Consider the following 26681-nt stretch of genomic DNA (forward strand, 5'->3'; position numbering starts at 1 on the left):
GATGGTTTGTGTTTTGAAGGTGTTTTTTGTTTGTTTGTTTTGTTTCTTTAATTATTCTTATTAAAGTTCTTTAAGCGTCATTACTCTGTAAATCATTATTAAACCCGCTTAGGAACCCCACGTGTTGCGTGTTACTTTTCTCAGCGCTGACAGGATGTCCAAATCATAACCGTTTGTTATTAAATAATACTTTTTAAACAGAGACTAGTGGGGCCATTTTTAATTTAATGATTAATCATTTAAATTATTTAACTGACATTCTTTATTGTGCAAATATATCCAATTAAAAACAAAAAAGGTCCAGATTAATGCAGCTCAATGGAGGCTTTGGTTTTCTGGGCCGTCAAGCGACCTCTTGAGGAAGAGAACGGTATTCACACAAGTCCCGCCTCCTTCGACGAGATGGGCCAATAGGAGCCTCAAAAAGCGGTCTCTGATTGGACAGTTAAGAGATTGAGGGCGGGACTTCACATAATACGGCGAGTAGAAGAGACGGTCGTGTTTTCCACAGTCTATATCTCGGATGGACTGACTGCAGCACAGTGGGAAAACTTTTTCCTGTGGGGCGGTGATACTTACGAATGAAATCCGCTAATTTTCTCAGTCTTTTGCGCTGTAAAAAAATACAAAGTACAGCAGTTCGTTTATATTTAGCTTAATGCAGAGAAAACCCCTGATTATTATATTGTCCTTATAATTTATTGCAACGTTACAAACTTTGGTCATCGCAACATCGACTCGGACAAAAAGTGGATAAATGTTTTTCTACATTTAATAACAAAGGTAAGAATGTACAGATTTTTCATGCGGAAAACCGAATTATTAATTAATGTAACTTAAAAACTGCAGTTATATTTTAATACGCATTCAGCACGACAATCTAAAATATTTATTTGCATGATTTAACTTTGTCTTCATTTTAGATCTAACGTTTTAACGGAATAACAAAATCATTGTTATTGTTTTATTTAACTTAAAAGAAAACAATATTAAAACAGAATGTTCAATATTCAGATTTTTGCAATACTATTTTTATTCAATTATTGATATTTGAAGGATCATTCTGCTTAAAAAAACATGAGTATGTGTTAGTTTGACTATTTAAACTTTTATTTGATGCAGTATATGGTTACTACGAAACCCAGTTATTTTCTAGCTATTGAAACATTATTTAATGCACTTTTATTTTGTGTATGGGATGTAGAATACACGTCATACAATGCAATAGATAATAATGGCTTTGGTGGTTCTAACAAAGATTATGGAGATTTACAATCATTTGGTTATATCTTATATCATGTAGACTATTTACTGCAAAATACTATTCAATCCAAAAAAAGTGTCTTGAGTGCATTTTTGTATTGCCACAAAAGTATGCAAATGCTTTAGAGTGGGAATGCATAAATACTTTACCAAAAGTGGTAAGATCATGAGAGATTATTAATAAACTACTTAGTCACGTTGACACTTCATCCAGTACACTCGTAACTCAGTTTTTGGCTGGTCCTTCAAAGCTTGCCTGCTGGTCACAACCATGGCAAAAGAACAAAGGCAGTATTATATCAAGCGAAACGTGCCATCCAGATGTTAGCGATTCTGCCAGTCTGCGTCCTAGCTGTGAGTTTGGAGGTAGGTTTTGGAGGAGACGTTTATTCTGAAGTTTATTAAAGCACCTCAGCTGAGACTTGGGATTCAACAAACTCTGAGATTTACAAGAGCGAAGGCAGCTCTTGCTGGTCCGTAGTTAAAAACCACAGTAGGTAGACTGTTCTTGCCATCTAAAATCCTTAGAGAAGGACTTTGTTTAAAACCTGGCATGGTTTTATTCCCTTCATAGTTTTGAGGAAAGCGTTGTTTTCCTGTTGCCTTCCATGAAAGCTCCTCATTGTTTTTACTCTTACAGGCTAACTGTGCTAAACTACGTGAAAGAATCAAGCGTACAGTAGCAAAGTTCATTGCAGGACACCCAGGGGGTTTAGAAGCAAGATTTGGAGATTTAACTGTGAATTCACTCACTTTCTTCCAAAACCTCAGGTTATTGTTTTACTGGGGTGGGGAAAGAAGGTTTGTTTTCCTTCCTCCGTCGTCCCAGATGGAAGATTTGGTGAGGACACAGTTGTCCTCTGTCTTTGGCAGATGGTAGGTCTTTCGTTGTTCAGTTTGATTGTGTAGTGGTGTTGTTTGTTTACTTTGCGTTTGAGTTGCACCGTAACTTTCCCTCGGGAAGGAACAAGATTCAAAACACAAGGTTTAAAAATATATTCCAATTCTGCCAAAGCTCATATAAGAGAATACCAGGAAAAACAGTTCTTCTATAAAAAAATAAAAAACAAAACATTTGAACTTTACTATCCAATCCTACCATGTTAAAAATAGCATTTCTTAGCCATTTCACTCAAGGACGATGACTACAAATGCAAGTATTTGATTAGAAAACATGAGGTTGTGGGCAAGAAACATCTTATCTCCTTCAGCGTTCAGCTGCGTGGAATGTGTAACCTCAATGTTATCAGTTTTCATGGTGTAAAATCAAGGCCCAAGTCTTCGGATAACCACCTGCATGCCTTCAAGGCTCAACAAAGCATTAGTCACTAGCTAATCTTTTCAGTAACTTCACTATACAGTGGCCCTTAAAGTAAAAAAAAATAAAAGAAAACATTTTCATTCATGAATTTTAATTGTTTCATTCAAAAACAAAACTTTTGTCATAATTTACTCACCCTCATTCAAACCTGTATGACTTTCATTTGTTTGTGAAACAGAAGAGAAGATATTTTGAAGAATGTTTTAGCTGTTTTTTTCCATATTATGCAAGTCAATTGGACCCAAATCTCACAAGCTCCAATAAGGATCAAAAGATAGCATGAAAGTAATACGGATGACTGTTCTGTAAGTTTTCAAAGTTCAAAGCCTTTAGTCAAATGCACATTCCCTGTACAATGAAATTCTTTGCTTTCCACTCTGAATGCCGCTAATAGAAAAACCAGAATAAAGTATTGAAAAATAAGAAGCAAATATACAAAAATACAAATGTAATAAAAAAGTGCAATAAATAGTAGTGCAGTGTTACAATACAATCTGTTTGAAGTAACACATTTTTCACACTTTCTGTGAAGAACAGATGGAAATGTAAAGCCCATAGTATACTTCAGTTTTTTATGTGCACATTTGCATATAATCTATACTCCATTTGATAGAGTGCGCGAATGTACAAAGCCGACACATGCGCTCTAGAAAAGTTAATCTTACTCCAACTGTGTTATTTGTTCCAGAGATTATGACAGATGAAAGTTTCTTTGTAGACTCTCAAACTAAAGTTGCTGCTATCTCACAACGGTAACTGTGTAATATTCTCATGACCAAATTTGCATCATGCGCACTGTACGCTGACCGAAGTACAAAGTAGACTTTTAATCACTCTTGAATCTATCTATCTATCTATCTATCTATCTATCTATCTATCTATCTATCTATCTATCTAAGTGTGTGTTTCTTGGAGTGTTTTTACTCTTGGAACAGTTTCAGCCCAGGCCTGCAACTGATTATGGGAGAGTGCATAAATGACTAGTAATTACATGTAGCATGGCAAGCTAGCGCAAGCATAAGAAGAATAAAAGGTTAATCCAAAATAGCTCAGCAATAGTAACGGCACACCATCATTACTCAGGAAATTAACTCATTCTCTCTGAGAGACCTCAAATCTTGTATCATTTGTTGATCATTGATCCTATCTTTAATGACTTTGAGGTTTAGCCTCTACCAAGAGCTCACTGTATTTCTTAACATCCAAAGGTAAGGTTTTGTTGGACATATGCTGTGTTAATTTCCCATTTGGAGGATATGGTTTTTTGTTTTGTACTTTATTTATATATATATATTAGTTTTTATGCAGGTTTTGAATCTGTCAAATCTTGAGTTTTTCCTGAAGAATATGTAAGTGCCCATACAAAAACCTTCATCCAGAAATTCCATCCAAAGTTTAAGCAATGATAACTTTTGAGTAGTAATAGATTTTGTTTGTCTTAGCAAGCACCACAAATTCTTATTTTAGCCACGGACAAAGCATAAGGAAGAAGTGTTTGCCAAATATTTTTAATAAGCAGGTTGAAATGAAATGTGTTGTTTATATTTACACACAAAGTGGGACAAGGAATACAGTAAAATTGGCGGGAAAACGTTGGGTACCTTACTTCATTGATTCCTGAGGGAAAATTCATATGCCTGAATCAGAAGTATGAGCAATGGTAAGAGGATATTACTCAGCAGAGTACATTGAGATTAGCCTTAGAAACCTCACAAAATCACTGCTGGTGGAATTTATACATCCTTCCTGCTTTCTGTCTGCAAACAACAACCTCTGTCACATTTCATGGTGCAAGAGTTTCCTTCACTTAGTACTGATGGTCTGAATGCTACAAAAATATAGATAAAAGATATAGAAACAAACCTGATAAATAGGTGTGTGTAATCTACTAACAACACAGGTGCAATATAGGTTAAGACCTGCTTTTGTTTGGGGGGGGGGGGTAATCTGACTATTGCAAACCTTAGTAAATAACCTTGCATGACTTATTTAAATACTCTCCTTCCTTAAACTTTGCGTCTGAAATGGAAACTCCTAAATGAACTATGGGAGATAAATAGAACAACTCTGTCCATGCTTTACATTGCTAATTGTGTCTTTTAGTAGATCCTGAAAGTAGTTTTTTAATGCCAAAACAGGGTTTGCATTAGTAAATCTGGCCCAAAGTTTTCAAGTGGAATGATGTCATCATGAGGAAGCCAGAAATGGCTTCAGTAAATGGAGAGTCAGTTCCCAAGTGCTTCACTGTGACATTCACATATGGTGCTTGATTAACTTCTGCAGTGCTCGATTTAGACCAACTAAAGTGATCGCTCGTGCTCAGCATGATGTGCAGATGATTGATTAGAGTCCTCATGGTGGGGCAGCAATCAAATTCAGCACAGACTCTTCCTGATTAAGGCCTGAACAAAACCGTTCAAAATGCCAAATGTTGTACTTCTCAATTTCCACGCTTGACTCGGATGTGTCTCGTGACCAGAGTATGGTATAATGCGTTACACAGAAACGCGTTTCTGTAAGCTAATTACTTTTCCTGGTAACGCAGTAAATTAAATTTATGTTATTTGATAACAGTTACTTATGCCAGTAAAATTATGTTACTTATTAGTGTTGCAAATGCAGTGTTAAAAATTATGAACTAAAAAATCATGTTTTGCGGGTCAGTATGCCCTTTAATAAATCACCGGACAATGTGAGCTAAAATGCAGACAATCCTACAACATTTAGATGCAATGAAAGGTTGTATTTCAATTTGTATGAAACATATTTCAAAAAGTTGCACTCAATATATTTTAGTCCGACATTATAATTTGGGAAAAGTTAAGTAAGTGAATGTGTACAAGTTTATGTCACAGTAACACTAATAAGTTAAAATAAATGACTCATGAGAATGCGATCATCCGCTGCATTAAGCCGCATCAGCATTACAGAGAATACATTTATCAGAGAATATTTGTTTTTGATATGACTTACTTGACTTAATAATAGACACTTAAAGCTCATTTTTGGTTCATTTTAGTGACTGGTTTCAGGAAGATATTCACGGAGACTGAGAATGCAGGAAGCACACCCAATTAATTTTGTTTATTCTACAAATTTTCTTTTAACAAATGTTGATATTGGGAGTGTAGGCTATAAAAATAATACTTTTTTCTGTCAATATTAAATTAATGAAAGAACTATGAGTTTATCTTTGTAATGCATTTTTATGTCAAACTTTAAAGGTGCTGTATGTAGGATTGAGTATTCCAAATTCAAAATATTGGAGAGGGATTTTTTTACCCGGCCCCTCCTCCTCAGACTTGACCCAGATTGACGACACCAACAGGAATGAGCGCACCTGATAATGGAAAGCATCAAGCCTTACACTGAAAGTCTCTGACCCCTTTAATTTGGCAGCTTCCATGACTGAATTTAAATACATTGTATGTTTTCCACCAACTGGCAACCCGGGGTGCTAAAATACATTCAGGTAAACTTGCAGTGGGCGGAGTCACACAGTCCAAAACAAAAATAGACATTCTGACACAGAATGCACATTTTCAAAGCAGAATCACTGACTGTAGCATTGTTGTTCAGATAAACAACTATGTTAACTTGGCATGTTTCTTAAATATCTGCAAACATACCATGGTATTTTTATGTTATAAAGTAAAAAACTTGCATAGTGTACCTTTATATAACAAATGTTTTGATGTTGCATTTCGTACAATGTCTTGATTGGGCAATCTTGGTTCCCTTGTATTTTTGGTTCATTCATTCAAATATATATGCAGCAGATGTGAAGTCATCCGTTAACTGGGCTTCTTGCCTCAGTGATCGCTCCTGCAAAAATGTCAGGCTGCAAAAAAGAGTCGGCTGCAGGCCACTTTTGCACTAGTCGGAAAAAGGACACATAAAATGGCTCCACAATGCATCTGACTATCAGCTACAGGGCTCCATCTGTTGTCATAGACACTAAAGGGTAGTAAAAATGAAGGACAAAACACTTATCTGCTCACAGAAGGGCAAAATGGGGAGAAAATGAAATGCAGCATGTAAAAAACATCACATTTTTTGACATTTGCTGAGTATCTCACACCTAAATAGAGTCAATGTTGTGTGACAATTCCAAGTGTGATTTTTATTTAATTTAATCATTTTGTATAAATTTATGAGCCAGTCTAAAATATGATTTGAATGTCCTTGCATTGGCAGCCTGGATTCTGAACGATTCCAAACCATATATAAATCAAAAATTAGAAATTTGGCAAGAACTCCACATCGACTCCAGTAGCTATTTGGTTTTGTTGTTATAAGCTCTCTTTTTTTCCATTTTGGCTCAGATAGAAGAGCTGTTATAGGGTTCTACTGCACCATATGTCTCTGCACTAAACCAGAGATATTCAGTGTACTCCCTTATACAGGGTTGAAAAAGGCAATTGAAAAGACACTTTTTCTCTTGGGTAATTCTGGGAAATAATGGCTTGACTGTTTAATGCAAAGTATTATTATATATTGTATTCAAACGAGATGGTTACTGTTGCAGAAATGGTAGAGGGTGACAATAACAACTTCAAGGTCATGGTTTGGAAACATGTCCTGATAAAGTAATGTTTTTAAAAAAACTGTAAGCTGCTTTGGATAAAAATGGATTCATTTTAAAGCTGTTTTTCAAGGTGAATCATGAATGAATTTTATCTGTGTAAGATTTCCAGATCAGCTTATTTAATTTTTTATTTATTTTTAATTACCAAGGATCTTGAGCTAATTCTGTTGAAAAAACGTGAAAAATTATATGTTTTAACAACCTGGCTTTTAGTCCCAAAGGGTTGTCCTTTGAGGACTGCACTTTGTTTTTTTTATGGGTAATGCATAATTTTGTGTGCTTGCAGATTATTAGCGCAGGACGGGTGTAGTATTTCATTCAGAGAGGAGATCTGTCTTGATGCTGTGGTCTTTGGCTGCTGCAGTGCATTACTTTTCCAGCACAGTGCCCCATACAGTCAGTAAATCGTCCCTGTCCCTCCTCTGGAGCCAAACTCAAGGCTCTATAAACATAATGAACAGATGAAAAGAATGGACTTAGACTTAAAGAAATAGAGAGAATGGACGAAATAAAAATGCCCTGAATATACTAAAAAATAAAAGGAGACTATGGATAATCTTGTCATTGTTAGTATATGTTAACAACAACAACAACAACAAATGTGTATAAAAATGTATCACAACATTTATATAGGGTATGAAAGCTGAATAAATAAGCTTTCCATTGATGTATGGTTTATTATGATCAATGTATCGGACAATATTTGGCCGAGATAAAACTATTTGAAAATCTGGAATCTGAAGGTGCAAAAAAATCTAAATATTGAGAAAATCGCCTTTCAAACTGTCCAAATGAAATTCTTAGCAATGTATATTACTAATCAAAAGTTATATATAAGTTCATATATTTACAGTAAGAAATTTACAAAATATCTTAATAGAACATGATCTTTACTCAATATCCTAATGATTTTTGGCATAAAAGAAAAATCTGAAATTTTTACCCATACAAGGTATTTTTTTTCTTCTTCTTTTTTTTGACTATTGCTAAAGATATACCCCAGCGATTTAAGACTGGTTTTGTGGTCCAGGGTCTCTCATACACACACACACAAAACAGCAGCTGTATAGTCAAACACAAAGACAATCAATACAAATTTTCAGTGACAACCAATTGAACTTGCCTGTGAAGTGTATACGAAATATTTTATTCATAATACTGTATATAAAACTGATACTGTCAATTAAATTGATTATTAAATATTCATACATAACTGTTTGGGTAAAATGATGAAATTAGGTATATATTATTGATAATGAGAAAGGAAGTCACATTGTGATATTTAAAGTCAAACAGCAGGCTAAAAAATTAACTAGGAATGATGGGAAACAGACATAATTACCTTTTTCTTTTTAAATTAAAGCAGGCTTTCATAGTCCCTGGACGTGTAAATGGACTCTCTTTTTGATTGTGAGACTAAAATTGGCTCTTATAAACTGCTAACATGCATGCGGAGAGCTCTGTATATTCTGGATGACTCCGCTGTGTTATTGAATTCAACTCGTTTTAAAAAGATTTTTGTAAAGACTCATTTGTAAAAACATGGCTGCCAGCCCATCGTCCTAAAATTCTACCTGTTCAAGTGGGAGGAACATAATATCAGGTCCAGCTGGTCTCACTGTAGCAGGACGTCTGCACTGCGGCCAACTGTTTTTTATGTCATCCTCCTCTTCACACCTTCAGCACACCTCCACTAAAGGCACTGATTCATAGCCAATTTGTTTCTTGGAAAAAAGGCTATTTTTGGACCATGTTTAAGCTGTTGTTGCAAAGATACAGAATCATTTTTTAGACAGCAGTATCTTGTTTCTTTGTTACATACAATACAAGAGCTGATTGTTCAACTAGTCAGAGATCTGAGGAAGGAAACATGTCCATCTGGAAGCTCAGAGGTCTCCTGCTAATAGCACAGCCATTTCCTTTTACAAAGCTTTCCTGATTAGGAAATGCTCTCATTATAACACTTGTCTTTGTTCCTAGACAGATGCATTTCAGATTATTGTAACGTTAATGGATATTTGTTTAAGCTTTGTTCTCAGTTGAGAACAAAAAGACAAATCTTATGGGAAAAAAAATCATTTGCATTTACAGAAGAAAATAAAGCAGCAAAACAATAGTGTTAAAAGGATAGTTCACACCGAAATGTCATCATTTACTTACCCTCTTGTCATTCCAACTAATTTTGCGGTCCTTATTAAATATAAGAAAGCTCAGAAAATTACACCATAAGTGATCCATATGCGCGCTATATTTCCCTTTTATAGCCCTTTGGCGCCTTAAAAATTGCTTTGTGTGATGAACAGACTTGCTAAACGAAATACCAGTCAATGATCAAATTCATCTCAGACGTCCACACTTTTTAGTATGAGAACATCTGCACAAGGCAGTGAGAAGTATATATCATTCCCAGGTGTTTCCTAACCTGTGTTTTGGTTTTTGCAGAGTTGCCGTTAGGGGGTGACCCTAGAGCAGGACGGTATGACGTCACAGACCAGCAGCCCCAGACCCTCCAGAGTTTGACCCGGGATGGAGCTGAAGGTGTGGGTCGATGGAGTTCAGCGTGTGATCTGTGGGGTCACAGAGGCCACCACCTGCGAGGAAGTGGTCATCGCTCTGGCTCAAGCAATTGGTAGGGAGAGTCTTAATATGAAGTAGCTCTTTTAATTTAGTCCTTCATGTTTATAAAAAAAAATACAAAAATAAATTGTTGGAGAAGCTACTTTGTAGTAGGTTAAGCTACAAAACTTTTCATAGTAGTTCACATAAGAAAGAAAACTCATCATTTACTCTCACTCATGTCGTAGAGGCAGGCATAGAGGCTCAAAATACTTATATGACTCAACAAATTAGACATTATCTAACTTAAACACTACATCAAACAGAAATATTAAAACAAATTTATCCTAACTGATATTTATGTATGGAAACCATGGTTATAAGTGGCAGTATTATCTAAATATTTGGGACTGTTTACACCTGGTCAATTCTTGCATTCTCTAATCGGATACCTAATATATAGTCACCTTTATTTATTTATATAGCGCTTTAAACAAAATACATTGCGTCAAAGCAACTGAACAACATTCATTAGGAAAACAGTGTCAATAATGCAAAGATGATCGTTAAAGGCAGTTCATCATTGGATTCAGTTATGTCATCTCTGTTCAGTTAAATAGTGTCTGTCCATTTATTTGCAATCAAGTCAACGATATCGCTGTAGATGAAGTGTCCCCAACTAAGCAAGCCAGAGGCGACAGCGGCAAGGAACCGAAACTCCATCGGTGACAGAATGGAGAAAAAAACCTTGGGAGAAACCAGGCTCAGTTGGGGGGCCAGTTCTCCTCTGACCAGACGAAACCAGTAGTTCAATTCCAGGCTGCAGCAAAGTCAGATTGTGCAGAAGAATCATCTGTTTCCTGTGGTCTTGTCCTGGTGCTCCTCTGAGACAAGGTCTTTACAGGGGATCTGTATCTGGGGCTCTAGTTGTCCTGGTCTCCGCTGTCTTTCAGGGATGTAGAGGTCCTTTCTAGGTGCTGATCCAGCATCTGGTCTGGATACGTACTGGATCCGGGTGACTGCAGTGACCCTCTGATCTGGACACAGACTGGATCTGGTGGCCACGGTGACCTCGGAACAAGAGAGAAACAGACAAATATTAGCGTAGATGCCATTCTTCTAATGATGTAGCAAGTACATAGGTTGTTATGGGAAGTGTTTCCGGTTCCGGTTTACCTAATTAATGCAGCCTAAAAATCCTTTAACGGATTTGGATAATAAAAGCATATTAGTATGTTATGTGTATGCCAGGTTAAAGAGATGGGTCTTTAATCTAGATTTAAACTGCAAGAGTGTGTCTGCCTCCCGAACAATGTTAGGTAGGTTATTCCAGAGTTTGGGCGCCAAATAGGAAAAGGATCTGCCGCCTGCAGTTGATTTTGATATTCTAGGTATTATCAAATTGCCTGAGTTTTGAGAACGTAGCGGACGTAGAGGATTATAATGTAAAAGGAGCTCATTCAAATACTGAGGTGCTAAACCATTCAGGGCTTTATAAGTAATAAGCAATATTTTAAAATCTATGCGATGCTTGATAGGGAGCCAGTGCAGTGTTGACAGGACCGGGCTAATATGGTCATACTTCCTGGTTCTAGTAAGAACTCTTGCTGCTGCATTTTGGACTAGCTGTAGTTTGTTTACTAAGCGTGCAGAACAACCACCCAATAAAGCATTACAATAATCTAACCTTGAGGTCATAAATGCATGGATTAACATTTCTGCATTTGACATTGAGAGCATAGGCCGTAATTTAGATATATTTTTGAGATGGAAAAATGCAGTTTTACAAATGCTAGAAACGTGGCTTTCTAAGGAAAGATTGCGATCAAGTAGCACACCTAGGTTCCTAACTGATGACGAAGAATTGACAGAGCAACCATCAAGTCTTAGACAATGTTCTAGGTTATTACAAGCAGAGTTTTTAGGTCCTATAATTAACACCTCTGTTTTTTCAGAATTTAGCAGTAAGAAATTACTCGTCATCCAGTTTTTTATATCGACTATGCAATCCATTAGTTTTTCAAATTGGTGTGTTTCACCGGGCTGCGAAGAAATATAGAGCTGAGTATCATCAGCATAACAGTGAAAGCTAACACCATGTTTCCTGATGATATCTCCCAAGGGTAACATATAAAGCGTGAAGAGTAGCGGCCCTAGTACTGAGCCTTGAGGTACTCCATACTGCACTTGTGATCGATAGGATACATCTTCATTCACTGCTACGAACTGATGGCGGTCATATAAGTACGATTTAAACCATGCTAATGCACTTCCACTGATGCCAACAAAGTATTCAAGTCTATGCAAAAGAATGTTGTGGTCAATTGTGTCAAACGCAGCACTAAGATCCAATAAAACTAATAGAGAGATACACCCACGATCAGATGATAAGAGCAGATCATTTGTAACTCTAAGAAGAGCAGTCTCAGTACTATGATACGGTCTAAATCCTGACTGGAAATCCTCACATATACCATTTTTCTCTAAGAAGGAATATAATTGTGTGGATACCACCTTTTCTAGTATCTTGGACAGAAAAGGGAGATTCGAGATTGGTCTATAATTAACTAGTTCTTTGGGGTCAAGTTGTGGTTTTTTGATGAGAGGCTTAATAACAGCCAGTTTGAAGGTTTTGGGGACATGTCCTAATGACAATGAGGAATTAATAATAGTCAGAAGAGGATCTATGACTTCTGGAAGCACCTCTTTCAGGAGCTTAGATGGTATAGGGTCTAACATACATGTTGTTGGTTTAGATGATTTAACAAGTTTATACAATTCTTCCTCTCCTATGGTAGAGAATGAGTGGAACTGTTCCTCAGGGGGTCTATAGTGCACTGTCTGATGTGATACTGTAGCTGACGGCTGAATGGTTGCAATTTTATCTCTAATAGTATCGATTTTAGAAGTAAAGTAGTTCATAAACTCATTACTGCTGTGGTGTTGGGAAATGTCAACACTTGTTGAGGCTTTATTTTTCGTTAATTTAGCCACTGTATTGAATAAATACCTGGGGTTATGTTTGTTTTCTTCTAAAAGAGAAGAAAAGTAATCGGATCTAGCAGTTTTGAATGCTTTTCTGTAGGATATGTTACTTTCCCGCCAAGCAATACGAAATACCTCTAGTTTTGTTTTCCTCCAGCTGCGCTCCATTTTTCGGGCTGCTCTCTTTAGGGTGCGAGTATGCTCATTATACCATGGTGTCAAACTGTTTTCCTTAACCTTCCTTAAGCGTAAAGGAGCAACTTTATTTAAAGTGCTAGAAAAGAGAGAGTCCATAGTTTCTGTTACATCATCAAGTTGTTCTGAGGTTTTGGATATGCTAAGGAATTTGGATACATCAGGAAGATAACTTAAAAAGCAGTCTTTTGTGTTAGAAATGATGGTTCTTCCATACTTGTAACAAGAAGTAGAATTTACAATTTTGGCTATATGAATTTTGCAAAGAACTAAATAATGATCTGAGATATCATCACTTGGCTGAATAATTTCAACACCATCAACATCAATTCCATGTGACAGTATTAAATCTAGAGTATGATTTCGACATATATATAGTGGTTGACCGATATATCGTCCTTGGTGTCCTTGGCACCGATACGTTTTTCTGCTTTCTGTCGTTGTTAACAGTTCTGTCTAATACGGATAGAAGTCTATCTAATAATCCAATAGAATGGTTTAACAAAGGAATTAGTGTATACAAAGTATTTGACAGCCGATGCCGATATCTTGTAAAGCAGGGGGGGGGGGGGTAGCCAATATAAAGCCAATATAGTTTTTTATTGTTATTATTATTAATATTTAAGAAATTGGAAATAATTTGACAATGGATTAAAAAATACATGTGTAAAACAAACATATTATACTTTAGATGATGGTATTTTTCACAAATAAATAAATATGTAATAAAAATAGAATTTAAAAGAAAGTAAACGCTTTTTTTTTTTAATAAAGCAAGGGTAACCCTGATTTTACATACAGCGCACAGTGACAATGACATGAATATGCCAGTGGGCAAATGCATAAACTGCAGCATAATTTGTAATTTGAACCGACTGTCACAGAGAACATGTGATCATGCTGGATGCACATTTGCTTAATGCTGACGGCAAATGAGAAAGTATTATAATGCTTGACTTTCTATTACTAATAGGCCTAATATAAAAGCAATCATTATAATACTTTCTGTATACATTAATTCCTTTGTTTAACCGTTCTATCTGATTATTAGATAGACTTCTACCCGTATCATACAGAACTGTTAACGATGACGACGAACAAGAGAGAGAGTGTGAGCACTGTGTGCGCTCAGACGCTGCCGCTCTCAGCGCTGTCAAAATAAAAGTCCCACCTTAAACACAGCGTCCAAGCAGAAAAACTTATTGCCCGATGCCGATATTGAAAAGTGTCAAATATCGTCCAATATATCGGGCTTGGCGATATATCGGTCGACCACTACAAAGTAGCATAATGATATTCATGTCCTTTTTTAGTGTGTTGAATGTAAAATGAGTGTTACCTTGGCTTTATTTGAAAATCTGATTCCCAATGCATACAAACTTCCCAGAATACAGAGTGCCCTGTTGGTTACAGTGTTTACTTCCTTTTTAATAAAATTTTTATTAAATATTTATTTATTTGTGTAAAATACTATGTCATCTAAAGTATAAGTATGTTTGTTTTATGTATATTTTTTTTGTACTTTTATATCAGCTATCGGCCACCCTGCTTTCCAAGATATTGACATCGGCTGTCAAAAAAACCAATATCGGTCGACCACTACTAGTATATCCGAGGGCTAAATGCCCTCCGAAACACTTTAGAGACTTAGATTTACTGTAAATTCAATTACTCAAACCACTTCAGGAGGTGGTCTGAAATGCATTCCTAATGAAACTGGACAAGTGTAAATGCATGTGATTGCTGAAACCACATATGTAAATGTAACTCCTCCTAAAGTGTAAAAAAATTAAATACAATAAAAGTGTGAGCATGTTATTGGCTATATATCATGTTATATTCAGATATGACAGCGCTAATGCAACACAGTAGCTGAGCATCTCTTCAGCAAGCCGACATGCAAACTGCCAGTGAAACAAAGTAAGTCGTTGATGCTCAACACACAATCATCCTCATTAAAAGTAATGACTAAATTATTTTATGAGTGCTGATGCCACGCTCTGCAGTCTTTGATCTTGAAATTAGCTAATGATGAGTAAAATGCAGCACATATCTGTTGCTGTTGTTGACGTGAACTCGACGTTAAAATTGCATGTAGTGCGGGAAAACTTAAAACACAGCGCATAGACTTTTGGAAATACTATTTAGTCCCTGTCCCAAAAGGCACACTTCATATAGACTTGTGGTCTTGCAGATTTTCAATGACTACCACATGCTCGAAAGGGGGTCCCATTTGTCATTTAGGTTTGGCCCACGAGCGCCCCTTTGCAACCACTATGCACCTTTGATGCACACTTCTGCTGAGCAGACCTCTACCCAAGATTCAGAGAGGCATTAGGTCAATAAAGTGTGAATTTGGGACAGACATTTAATTATGGCTCAAATACATAGGTAGTTCACTAAACAAACTGATCCACCAAAATGTATCAGGCTTTCCAACACACAAGGAGTAACACAATATGACACAAAAACACTCATGGACAATTCTGTCATGCTACTGCTATCTGTTGAAAAAAAAAAAGTAGCTCTTTACTGGAAAATAGCTTATACAACAAAAATAAATAATGGTATGGTTTGGAAGACTTAAATCATGGAAGCTATAGTTGCTAACACAGATGTGCCATAAATTCTGAGTAATGTTGAAACCATCTGGCATCCAGGTTGATTGAGTAATCATCATCCTTTTCATAATTGAAAAGAAGATTAAGTATCAGAGAGTTTGTACTGACTTTCCAAGTTTAACAGGCATATTTTAAGGAGTTTCAAGGAGATGGTCAACAAAGCTGATTTCAGTTAATTACATCACCAGTGGGACCCAAAGCAATTTGTTTTTGATTCAAACCTCTTTTGGTTGACGTCACCATTTGATTCTATTTTCAGCTGCACTCAGACTAGTATAATCTAAAGCCCCCCTCTCGTATGAGTGAGAAACGTGCTGGCAAAACCAAAGTGCCCACTGACATGGAAAATCTGACTCATTCTACTGAAAGAAGGAAAAAAACTCTTAAAAACACCTCCATTTTCTTTCACAGTTTTGGGAGTAATCTGTATGTTTTACAGGGGGAAGAATCACAGTTCACTGTTTCAAATGTGTATCTTCAAATGAAGCTCACTAATCAGATGAAGAAGAATTATTTGGTCATTTTGCCCTAAAGCAAATATGGTAGTGGAAAAGGACAGGAAATGATCGGCGGAAGAGGGTGGAACGAGATTGGGAAAAACATCCTTAATATAATTGTGTATTCACATAACAATGATATAAGTCATAACATGACAGATTTAAACAAGAATAACACTATTTTTTTTTCCATTAAAAAGGTTTTAAAGTAATACTACGTTTGGGAAGTATCTTTTAAATTAATGTACACTAATATGAGATTGTAAATCAGACTGTTTTGATTTACAAAGAAATTGCTTTAGCATGATGCTGAGTATGAAGTCAATTGTGCTACATAACAGAGAACACATTTAATATCTATGTCTCCAGTCTTATTGATAGTCTTATTCAGCACTGTAATCCTTATTGTTTTTAACAGGTCGCACAGGACGCTATACACTGATTGAAAAATGGAGGGACACCGAGAGACATCTCGTTCCTCACGAGAGTCCGGTGGCCTCTCTGAACACTTGGGGGCAGTATGCAGGAGATGTGCAGTTTATCCTACACCGCACAGGTCCATCTCTCAATGAGTACCCCTCAACTGAAGGTCTGAATTCTCGAGGCCCAGAGCGTGGCTTGCATCGGCAGAGCCTTCCGTTGATGGCCAAGCTCCGAGCTCCGGGTGATCGGTCCTTCTGTCGGCGTGAACCACGCCGCAAATCTCTGACCTACACCGGTGCGCCCCGCAGTCTGAGGGACATCCTTAGTGGAGGAAGGCTCAGTGACAGCAGTGCTAGACAACGAGAGGTTTTAGTAAAAAGTCCCCACAATTCGCCGTCACTCTCCCCCCGGTTATCAGCCCAAAGAGTGGGGGACCTTACCCAACTGGTGAGACTGCAGAGGGAGACACTTTCGTTTCTAGACAGCAGGATGGAGGCGTACGAGGCAGAGCTCCGAATGATGACTGAGAAAAGAGTTGGACTAGAGGACGATGAATTGTATGTGAAGATGATGGAGGAAGTTTCAAGGTTGGAAAAGCAGGTGCGAAGAAACAAGGTAGATATTGAGGAAGAAGAATTCTGGGAATCCGAGCTGGAGATTGAGCGCGAGAGCGAGAGGCAGCTGCAGGAGCGCCTCCAGGAGTTGAGCAGTCGGGTGCGCGGCTGTGAGGCGGATCTGGAACAGCGGCTGATGTCTCTGCAGGGCGTAGAGGCAGGCATAGAGGCTCAAAAGCAGCATAAGGAGATCAGAGACAGCCAGCAGGCCAGTGAGGGGGAAGTGAAGGCTAGACTTCAGAGAGTGAAATCAGAGCTCAAGGCTCAGGCTCAACACACGGCCCAGCTTGAAAACAGCTCAAGAGCAGTGGAGCGCTCATTGGCTGAGTCATGCAAGAGACGACAGGTACGTTAAGGTTCACAAACAGAAACTTGAGTAATCAATATGACATTTTTAAATCGAAGTCTGCAATGGTAAGCAGTGGTGTTGTGCCACTGATTCTTACTAAAAAGATTCCTTTTAACCAGTATACAGAGTTTATAGAAGAGAATCAACCCCTTTAAAAGAATCACATTTTGTTGCTTTGCAGTCTGAAATGAAGATGGACACAGTTTTTGGTTGTTGTATGTTGTTTGGTTGTTGCTTGTTGTATGTCATATAACTTGTAACTTGTAGTTTCAGACAATAATTCCATCCATCTGAAGGATATTAATCACATTTGATATTTTAAACCAATTTTTGAAGTTATGTTAATAATTCGGTATTGTCATCTTTGTAAGTTTTTTAGTCTATGATAAACAGTTTTTCATCTGTATCCAGTCGGCAAGTGAAGGATACCAAGTTGTTTTAAAATCTGTACTGATATAAAAGTTGTGTAGTGTATTTCTGTCTTAAGTTTGATGTCAAGACATGTTAACATGCCGATTAGCTGATGACACCACAAGAACGTACGATCATTAGTCCTTCATTAGTGACTAGCTTAAGCTGTGATGTCAAAGGCAGCAGGGAACATTTCCATTTCATGCTTTTGAGAGCCTTTCAAAAATATCTGCATCTGCTAGCAGTGACTAACTGGACCAGGCCAACCAGCCAAACCTTGACTTTTTGATTTCCCCCTCAAGTCTTCTTAAGCAGTTAAACCAGCAAAACGTTGATGCAGGTTGACTAGCCTCAACAAATGGTGAGCATCATGGCTGGCTAAGGTACACCAACTGGACCAGTACCAAACTGGCACTAACTAGCAATGAAATTCATGCTGGGTTTTTAGCAGAGTTGGATCTAAAACATTTTTCAATTCTTGTGATTGCAGTAAATGCAAAAATGTCGCATGTGTTTGGAATCATGAGCTAATTTTGTGAAAGTACATTGGAGCATTGTTCCCGTTTATAGCCCGTTGTTAGTGCATTGCTGCAGGCTGAATGCCAGTTGCAATGCTACACAAACATTTCATTAGCACCTTCTCCACCCTCTTTCTCCACCAGGCGAGTCAGTACGAACTGGAACAGCTTACCAAAGAGTTGAGGCAGGTAAACCTACAGCAGTTCATTCAACAAACAGGCACCAAAGTCACGGTTCTGCCCGTGGAGCCCAGTGATGAGGACTCCAGCAACACAACAGATGGTAAAGGTATTGTTTTTTTTATTGCCAATATATCTAAAGCCTCATGGTTATGCTCCACACAGTATGAATACTGTTAGGACTCAACATGAATGAAGACAAGACCTCAACCATAATGAGTAACAAGCCCATTTTACAAGGTTCATTAATAGCCAGACCACATCTGGGTTTAATTTAGTGCAGTGCCAAGTAACTTTTCACTCTCACATCAAGTCCATGTTGGACAGTCTTCTCCTGTAAAATATATAAGGCTGAGGGTGATTCATAAACACTGCAGTTTTTGTGTGCTCCTGCTTCGTCAGTGCCGTGAAAGATTATAGTTGCAGCAGTTGACTCATGCACTCTGTCGAGTATAGAAATCTGCTATTTCTTTCTGACTTTATTGACGTCAAGCCTGGAAGAAAAATAACATTGCAGTTGCAAGCCTTCTGTTTGTAGATGTCACTGAGTTCAGTGTTTCCTATTATTGTTAATATTACTAATCCAAAGTTCCACCTTGTGGTTAGAGTTGGTATTGTACGTGTTATTCCTGCAATCATTACCAAAAAGTTTAATATACAAAGGCTTGGCTAATTGGTTAATTAAAAGTCTAATTTGAATATTACCATGCAGCATACTGAATGCAGCCTGTGGCTGATACAATAATGAGTGAAAACCACAGATATTATTGCCAGCTCAGTCATCACATTAGAAATAAGTTTGCATTGTGGGATACAGCAGTGTGCTCTGTTGTATTTGCATATTCTGTGCATTGTATCCATACTATACACCACAGAAATAGTAGTATGGTGGTTTTATATTCCAAACAAGCAACCATTATTGGAATAAAGCAAAGATCTTTGGAAATATTTGGTCAAGATTGCACTAATTTTGTATGTATTCTTGAGTTCTTCTTAGCACAAACTGTAGTTAAAATGATCTTTACAATCCCAAGCACAATGCAATGTTAGACAAAGTTCTTTAATTTAATTGTTTTCTTTCATTTCCCAGACTTTGCTGCATTAACTGGCTCATTGAAACGACCGGGCGCATCTCATCCAGTGGTTGGCAGCAACCATGGACTCCATAGTCCAATCTCCTCAGGTTTGAATCCTGAGGGCATCTACGTTTGAGGACCATAAATCACTTCAGTAGATGCAAACCAGATTTTTAAAAACCTCTCCATATATGTTTTAGACAGAGTTGATTTGATTTGTTGCACAATGAAGGAGAACTTCAGTGGTATCATGAAGACCTCTCAAGCTGTTTTTCAATTCCCTGTCATAATACTTGATCTTGATCATAAAGAGCTGCATACCATTTCAAATACAAACAATAAGTATGCTGATTTTCTTATTTGTACTGTCTACTGTTAGAAAGTGATACCTGTAACCTCGTCACATACAACAAAAAACTAGGCGATGAAGGATGAATTACTTTGGAAGCATAAATATATTTTTGTATCCTTATTTTAGTCTCTAAAAACATTTGTATGAATGTGCAACTTTCCAGCTGACCTGTGATATTTAGTTGTTTTTTATTCGTTTTTTCATACTATGGCATACTATTCATACTGTGTTATCTGTTTATGTAAGTGTTTTTACTATGTTGAGCCAAAGACAATCACCTTTTTCAGTTGCAATATATTACTGCATGACCGCAAAATATCGTACTACTCCTTGCTTTAATTTAGCTAATGTCATCATTGTTGAAATATGCATAATAACTGATACTGACAAATACAAAAGTGTTATTGCTTGAAAATGTACTTTTAATCTTAAAGGGATACTGGGACAGTTCACCCAAAATTAAACAGAATTTCTTTTTTTTTTTTTTTTAATATCTCTCTGTATTGAGATCATTTTTGGGTGAACTGTACCTTAGATGTTAGTATATATTTGTTTGTTTCAATATATTAAATCACAGCTATTTAGCTGAAAATAGTGCCTTACTGAAATTCAACCCAAGCCATGTTAGTATCAGACTCTGTGAATTAAATTTCAGTATTTTCAGTGTATGTATAAAATATATTATGATGTTTTGTGTTCAGATTTGCTCATATGGTGTCTTGTACATATGGCTGCATTTAATTTCAGCAGATTTTGGGGGTATTTAAACTTTTTTATTTGATTCCTACAGTCAGCATGTACTATAATTTTTGTAAACATAGAAAAGCTTCATATAAACCCCTAGAAAGTCTGTATGTAGTACTGTGAATCACTATTAAACCCAAATCACCCCTATATAAATGCTTCATATTTTACAACATAACCCTTTTGAATAATGCATGCAAAGTCAAGTGTAACAGCAAAAGAACAGAAATGGCACCTGAATAAAATGAAAGGTAAGTAAGCTTAGTGTTACGAACTCTCAGGAATGTGTGGACAAGTCCCTGATGTTGTGAAGGCCAGCATCCCAGAGTATGTGGGGTTTAACCACAGCTAGTATGGGGCTGCAGGGAGCTCCAGCCAGACAAAACGCCTCGTCCACATCTAGACCCCATTCCCGGAGAGTTTTCAGGGCAGACGCACAGACGTTCGTAGAGCCCCATGCTGTTAAAACACAAATGCAGAGAGGGCTGTTCTCTCGCCCAAACTTCCTCCTCATCTGACCGATCAGAACGGCAAACTCCTTCATGCAGATCTGGCAACATAAGACTATGTTAAAGGGTTAGTTCGCCCAATTTGCAAAATTATGTCATTAATAACTTACCCTCATGTCGTTCCAAACCAGTAAGACCTCCGTTTATCTTTGGAACACAGTTTAAGATATTTTAGGTTTAGTCCGAGAGCTCTCAGTCCCTCCATTGAAGCTGTGTGTACGGTATACTGTCAATGTCCAGAAAGGAAAGAAAAACATCATCAAAGTAGTCCATGTGACGTCAGAGGGTCAGTTAGAATATTTTGAAGCACCTAAAATACATTTTGGTCCAAAAATAGCAAAAACTACGACTTTATTCAGCATTGTCTTCTCTTCCGTGTCTGTTGTAAGACAGTTCAAAACAAAGCAGTTTGTCATATCCGGTTCGCGAACTAATCATTCGATGTACTCGTGAACGAGTCATTATCTGGCTCGGCTCGGTGTTCATCTTCACAGCAGTTAATCAGTGTACTGTTTGAGTGCATGCATTACTCCGGGATATTGGTTTGTTTGAACTCAGAGAGAGTGTCAGCCACATTAAAAAAAGTTAACAGCTTAAGTCATTTGTGGATTAATGCGTATTGGAGACGCGAACCATTTAAAACGATTCAGTTCGATTTGGTGAACTGGTTCAAAAAGATCTGGTTACATTGAATGATTCATTCGCGAACCGGATATGACAAACTGCTTTGTTTTGAACTCTCTCACAACAGACACGGAAGAGAAGACAATGCTGAATAAAGTCGTAGTTTTTGCTATTTTTGGACCAAAATGTATTTTTGATGCTTCAAAAAATTCTAACTGACCCTCTGATGTCACATGGACTACTTTGATGATGTTTTTCTTACCTTTCTGGACATGGACAGTATAGCGTTCACACAGCTTCAATGGAGGGACTAAGAGCTCTCGGACTAAATCTAACTATGTTCTGAAGATAAATGGAGATCTTACTGGTTTGGGACGACATGAGGGTGAGTTATTAATGACATAATTTTCATTTTTGGGTGAACTAACGCTTTAATATGACAAATGAAACTTAAAAGCGGTACTAGGGCAAAAAAAGATGATTGCATAAATATAAATATTTCATGATTTACCTTTGCTGCTTTGAAGGTCTCTATTTGGGTTTCACTGAATCCAAAATCTGAAAGACTGTCAAGTGAATCCTCAGTGAAACCGATAACATCACCTGAGATAATGACCTTGAGCTGACTGAGGACGTGATCATCACACTGATCGTACAGAAAAGCAGCTGGAATTCCTAAATGCAACAAAATGGGCAAACTTTAATATGTATTAATGCAATTATTTGATGAAAAAAACTACAACAATGCATTAAAAATAAATAATATTATTTTAAACCTGAATTGTTAAACTTTGTACCTGTATGCAGAGCTTCACAGACATCATCCCTGTCAGTAGAGAGGAACAGCTTAACTTTGTTTGACTGAAGAGTATTTATGAGTTCTTCCTTTTTGCAAAAGAAAAATTTGCCTATTTCTAGACCTGGTGATAAAAAAAAAAAAAATGCAATATAAGCACATGTAAAAAAAAAAAAAAGATTTGCATAATTGCATAAAACAAGTGAAACAAATAATTAAAAAGTACATACAAAAAAAAAGCCATTTTTTTATTTAAGTATTTAAGTCACAAATCCTATGTTTGTTTGTTTTTATCATTGTGAGACATCCAAGATATTTTTGATAAATTATTACCTAACTATAAAAGTAGCATGAAAACAATTTTTTTTTACATACATTACATATATCACCTGCCATAAAATGGTGATTCTGATGATTTGGTTAATAAAACAAAGTCAAAACTTTATTACAAAACATTAAATACAAAACATTTTTTAATAATTTTGGGAGCACCACCATTAACTGACCGCTTTGTGAAAAAAATAAAATAAGTTATAGTTCATATTTTTATAGTCTACGTAAGTGCCATATTAACCCTCTGGGCTTCTTCGCCCGAAAACGGGCGAAAACTTGAACGTTTTGAAATGTTTAATTGTTTTGCTTCATCGGATGGGGATTTGTTGTATTACCTATATGAACATACAAAAAAATCAAGGAGATGATTCTGATTTGTTAAAGGGTCGTAAAAAAAAAAGTCACACTTAGCTTCCTCCCGCCCGAAAACGGGCGACATAGGAAATGAATGGGAAATACGAAAAAATAGGAAAACTCAGAGAAACTTTTGGTGGTACAAGCTACAGATCAGCAACTGTGCTGAAAAAAAGTGTACAGCAATGAAGGGGTGAAACTCTAGAACATCAAGAGTGCAAATAAGACCCCCCCCCCCCACACACACACACCCACGCACACAAACACACACACACATACACAGATAAACTGGCGACTGCAACAGCAAATTTGTAGAATATTCCACATAAAATCAATAAATGAAAAAAAAAAACTTGCTCAAATGCACACACACACACACACACACAGAGAGAGAGAGAGAGAGAGAGAGAGAGAAAGAGAGAGACTGGTAAGACTGCAACAGCAGATTTTGAGAATATGCAAAAATAAATAAATAAAAAATACAAAAAGAGACTCTCGCTCAAATGCAACACACACACACACACACACACACATTCACTCACACACACACACACACACACACACACACACACACACACACACACACACACACACACACACACACACACACACACACACACATTGTGTTCCCTTTCTAACCAAATGCTATAGTTTAATTGTAATCATAATGCAAAATCTGATACTTATCTAAACATTTTTGTTAAGAAAATAAAGTAATCATCTTTTAGAATATCTAAATGTATATCTAAATAAAAAAAACGAATAAGATAGAGAAATCATGTCTAAAACAACAAAAGGAATCAAAAAGCCTTTCTATATAGGATATATAGGAAGCTATAGACAGCCTACAGGCTGGTACAGGACATTACACAAAAGTGCCTATTTTTTAAAGCCACTAGATGAAGTTCTTCTCCTGGAACATTTTTTTTTTAGGCTGGCACTCTATTTTGATGTGAAATGCTGCATTTATTGAATTTTTTTTTTAAATAAATATAAAATAAAAAATGATATATTAATTCTAATGGAAAAAATAGCTCATAAAAATTATATAATTAATGCAAAGTATCATAAAAAAATCTAAAAATTCTAAATAATAATCAGAAAACATTATAGAACAAAAATATATTTGATTGGTTATCCTGGGAAAAAGTAAAGTACAATTTTAAGGCTTCGCCCGTTTTCGGGCGGGAGGAAGCTAAGTGTGACCCATTTACGAAGAAGCCCAGAGGGTTAAAAATGTCAAGTGAACTTACCATAATACTTTACACTCTCAACTATCTTCATTTTGATTTCTTCAGAGCACTCCTTTGCGATGAGGATCACTTCAAAAAGCAAAGACTCGGTCTCTTTCTGTTCCACAAGTCTCTCGTTCACTATTTGTACTGCCTACATTCACAGCAAGCATTTGGAAATCGTAAAAAAAAAAAAAAAACTCCTCAGAAACTGACCACGCGTATAACATTTAATAACTAGACCTTTCCTACCTTAACAAAAGTGACTGCTCTTCCTTTGGGTAGTGCATCATCTGTGTTTGTGGACGCAGAGATCGAGTCCAAGTCAAACAGGTCATTATACTGCAGCGCTATCATAAGAGGACCGGTGCAATTCTGAACAAACAGATGAGCTGCAGTTATAAATGAGCGTAAATTGCACGTCATTAAGTGTCTTTAGTTACTGGAGAGAAGTTACCACGCATATAGAGTAGTAACATTTGACTTCACCTTTTCATCTTCCATACTCTTCAAAATATCCGTCCTTTACCTGCATAAACAGACGCGGAAGTGAAGAAAACGTGGCGAGCGGTTACTTAAACGAACACAGACCAAAACTACGCGTAGTTTTGCACGATATTGATACTCCTAAAAGACATATATGATGTAATAAAATAATGAAACGCGAGTAACTTTACCTATATACTTCCCGCCTGCTTCAAGCTGCATAGTGTACACAGTGACAGTGTGCAAACCAAGTGCACTATTATTAGTAGCCTACTGCTGTCATTCACTTTCATTGTAATCCGCCGCCACCCTGCGCCCTGGAGCGGCACATCAGATTAAAGGGTTAGTTCATCCAAAAATTGAAATTATGTCATTAACACTGTTGAGAACGTTACTTAAAAAAGTAATTAGTTATAGTTACTCACTACTTCTTCCAAAAAGTAACTGAGTTAGTAACTGAATTACTCTATAATAAAAGTAACTCGTTACCAGAGAAATTACTGCGTTACTGTAAAAAAAAAAAAAAGTTGCTATATGTCAAAGAATTTGTTTTCGATATTTATTGCACGTCAACAGACAGCAAGAGTTTTATCCTGCACTCTTTGTAAAAAAGTATTTTTGGCCACTAGCTTTGTAGATGCGTGTGTCACACATTACATGTACACATTACATGCACGTTCTTGCCTTTGACTACAATGAATTTGAAGTAGTGTTTATCTCCACCTTGAAAATGCCAACTTTTCATCAGATTGCTCCTGACTCGCCATTTCTCCTGCTGCTGCGAATCTCTGTGTAGCTGTTGCGTGTGTGTGACTGTGTGTGTTTGGCGCCGCTGGCGCGTGTGTGTAAAAACACTGGCTCTGATTGGCTACCATGAAACACATGACTCTGCCTTAGCCAATCATAATCGCTTATCTCGTTATTAACCCACCTGCTCACTCGCTGTGTGAGCCAGGGGTGCGTTCGGATTGCATATTAAATCAATGCATAGTAACGCAACGCATTTAACGTTCAGTAACGTTAACGGCGTTGTAACGACGGGAAAAGTAATTAGTTAGATTACCCCGTTACTGAAAAAATAACGTCGTTACCTAACGCTGTTCTTTTAAACGCCGTTATTCCAAACACTGGTCATTAATAGCCCTATTCGGACGGGACCAGTTTTACAGGGGGTCGTTAGAGAAATATGTGTTTCACAGACGTACTTGTTGATTTTAATCCCGTCTGAATCAGCCACGTCTGTGTTTTTCTCATACAACCTCTGTGATAATTCCAGAGCAAATTACCTACTCTGAGAAAACGAATCCCGTCCGAATGTCTGTGATTGCCGGTGATATTTTATTTCACAACGCGTTTCCTTGTGTGTTTTGGCCAACGTGAATTACCGTTGATGCTATTACCACGCGCATGTATTTGATATATTGATATATTTGCATACCGCCTATTGTAATATCATGCATCACGTAAGATTACTCACATTAATTTATGCACTCAGTTACATAAGTACCTTTATGAAAATTAAACATATGGTAGGTTTAGCCTACTACACACACACACAAAAAAAAGGAAAACAAGTTACACTAAAGGAACCACACATTAACATGGTTAATGGCAATCATTCTGAATGAATGCAATGCACGCATACAGAGCACGT

General features: G+C 37.0%; 2 protein-coding genes across 2 annotated transcripts; one reads left to right on the forward strand and one right to left on the reverse strand.

The window, feature by feature from the left end:
- Positions 1-508: 508 nt before the first annotated feature.
- On the forward strand, positions 509-20849 carry LOC132133030 (ras association domain-containing protein 8). The gene is made up of 5 exons (XM_059545689.1): positions 509-783; positions 9615-9801; positions 16445-17409; positions 18486-18630; positions 19612-20849. Exons 2-5 carry the CDS (start codon positions 9699-9701, stop codon positions 19731-19733), a joined length of 1335 nt encoding a protein of 444 aa, XP_059401672.1. The 5' UTR covers positions 509-783; positions 9615-9698; the 3' UTR covers positions 19734-20849.
- Positions 20850-20955: 106 nt separating this feature from the next.
- LOC132133031 (cytosolic 5'-nucleotidase 1B) lies at positions 20956-25334 on the reverse strand. Its single transcript, XM_059545690.1, has 7 exons — positions 25219-25334; positions 25031-25070; positions 24794-24916; positions 24563-24695; positions 22624-22746; positions 22338-22501; positions 20956-21243 (listed from the first exon to the last, which is right to left on the reverse strand). Exons 2-7 carry the CDS (start codon positions 25043-25045, stop codon positions 20971-20973), a joined length of 831 nt encoding a protein of 276 aa, XP_059401673.1. The 5' UTR covers positions 25046-25070; positions 25219-25334; the 3' UTR covers positions 20956-20970.
- Between the last annotated feature and the right edge of the window lie 1347 nt (positions 25335-26681).

The sequence above is a fragment of the Carassius carassius genome, chromosome 50 (genome assembly GCF_963082965.1).
Source record: "Carassius carassius chromosome 50, fCarCar2.1, whole genome shotgun sequence".
Lineage (NCBI taxonomy): Eukaryota > Metazoa > Chordata > Actinopteri > Cypriniformes > Cyprinidae > Carassius > Carassius carassius.

Bases quoted from the DNA above. Each gene is read 5' to 3' on its own strand.
- LOC132133030 (XM_059545689.1), top strand. From the start codon at position 9,699: ATGGAGCTGAAGGTGTGGGTCGATGGAGTTCAGCGTGTGATCTGTGGG. The intron at 9,802-16,444 runs GTAGGGAGAGTC...TGTTTTTAACAG, and splicing joins CGCTCTGGCTCAAGCAATTG to GTCGCACAGGACGCTATACA. The intron at 18,631-19,611 runs GTATTGTTTTTT...TTCATTTCCCAG, and splicing joins CAACACAACAGATGGTAAAG to ACTTTGCTGCATTAACTGGC.
- LOC132133031 (XM_059545690.1), bottom strand. The intron at 24,696-24,793 runs GTAGGAAAGGTC...CTGTGAATGTAG, and splicing joins GAGCAGTCACTTTTGTTAAG to GCAGTACAAATAGTGAACGA. The intron at 22,747-24,562 runs GTAAGTTCACTT...TTTTATCACCAG, and splicing joins TGAGAGTGTAAAGTATTATG to GTCTAGAAATAGGCAAATTT.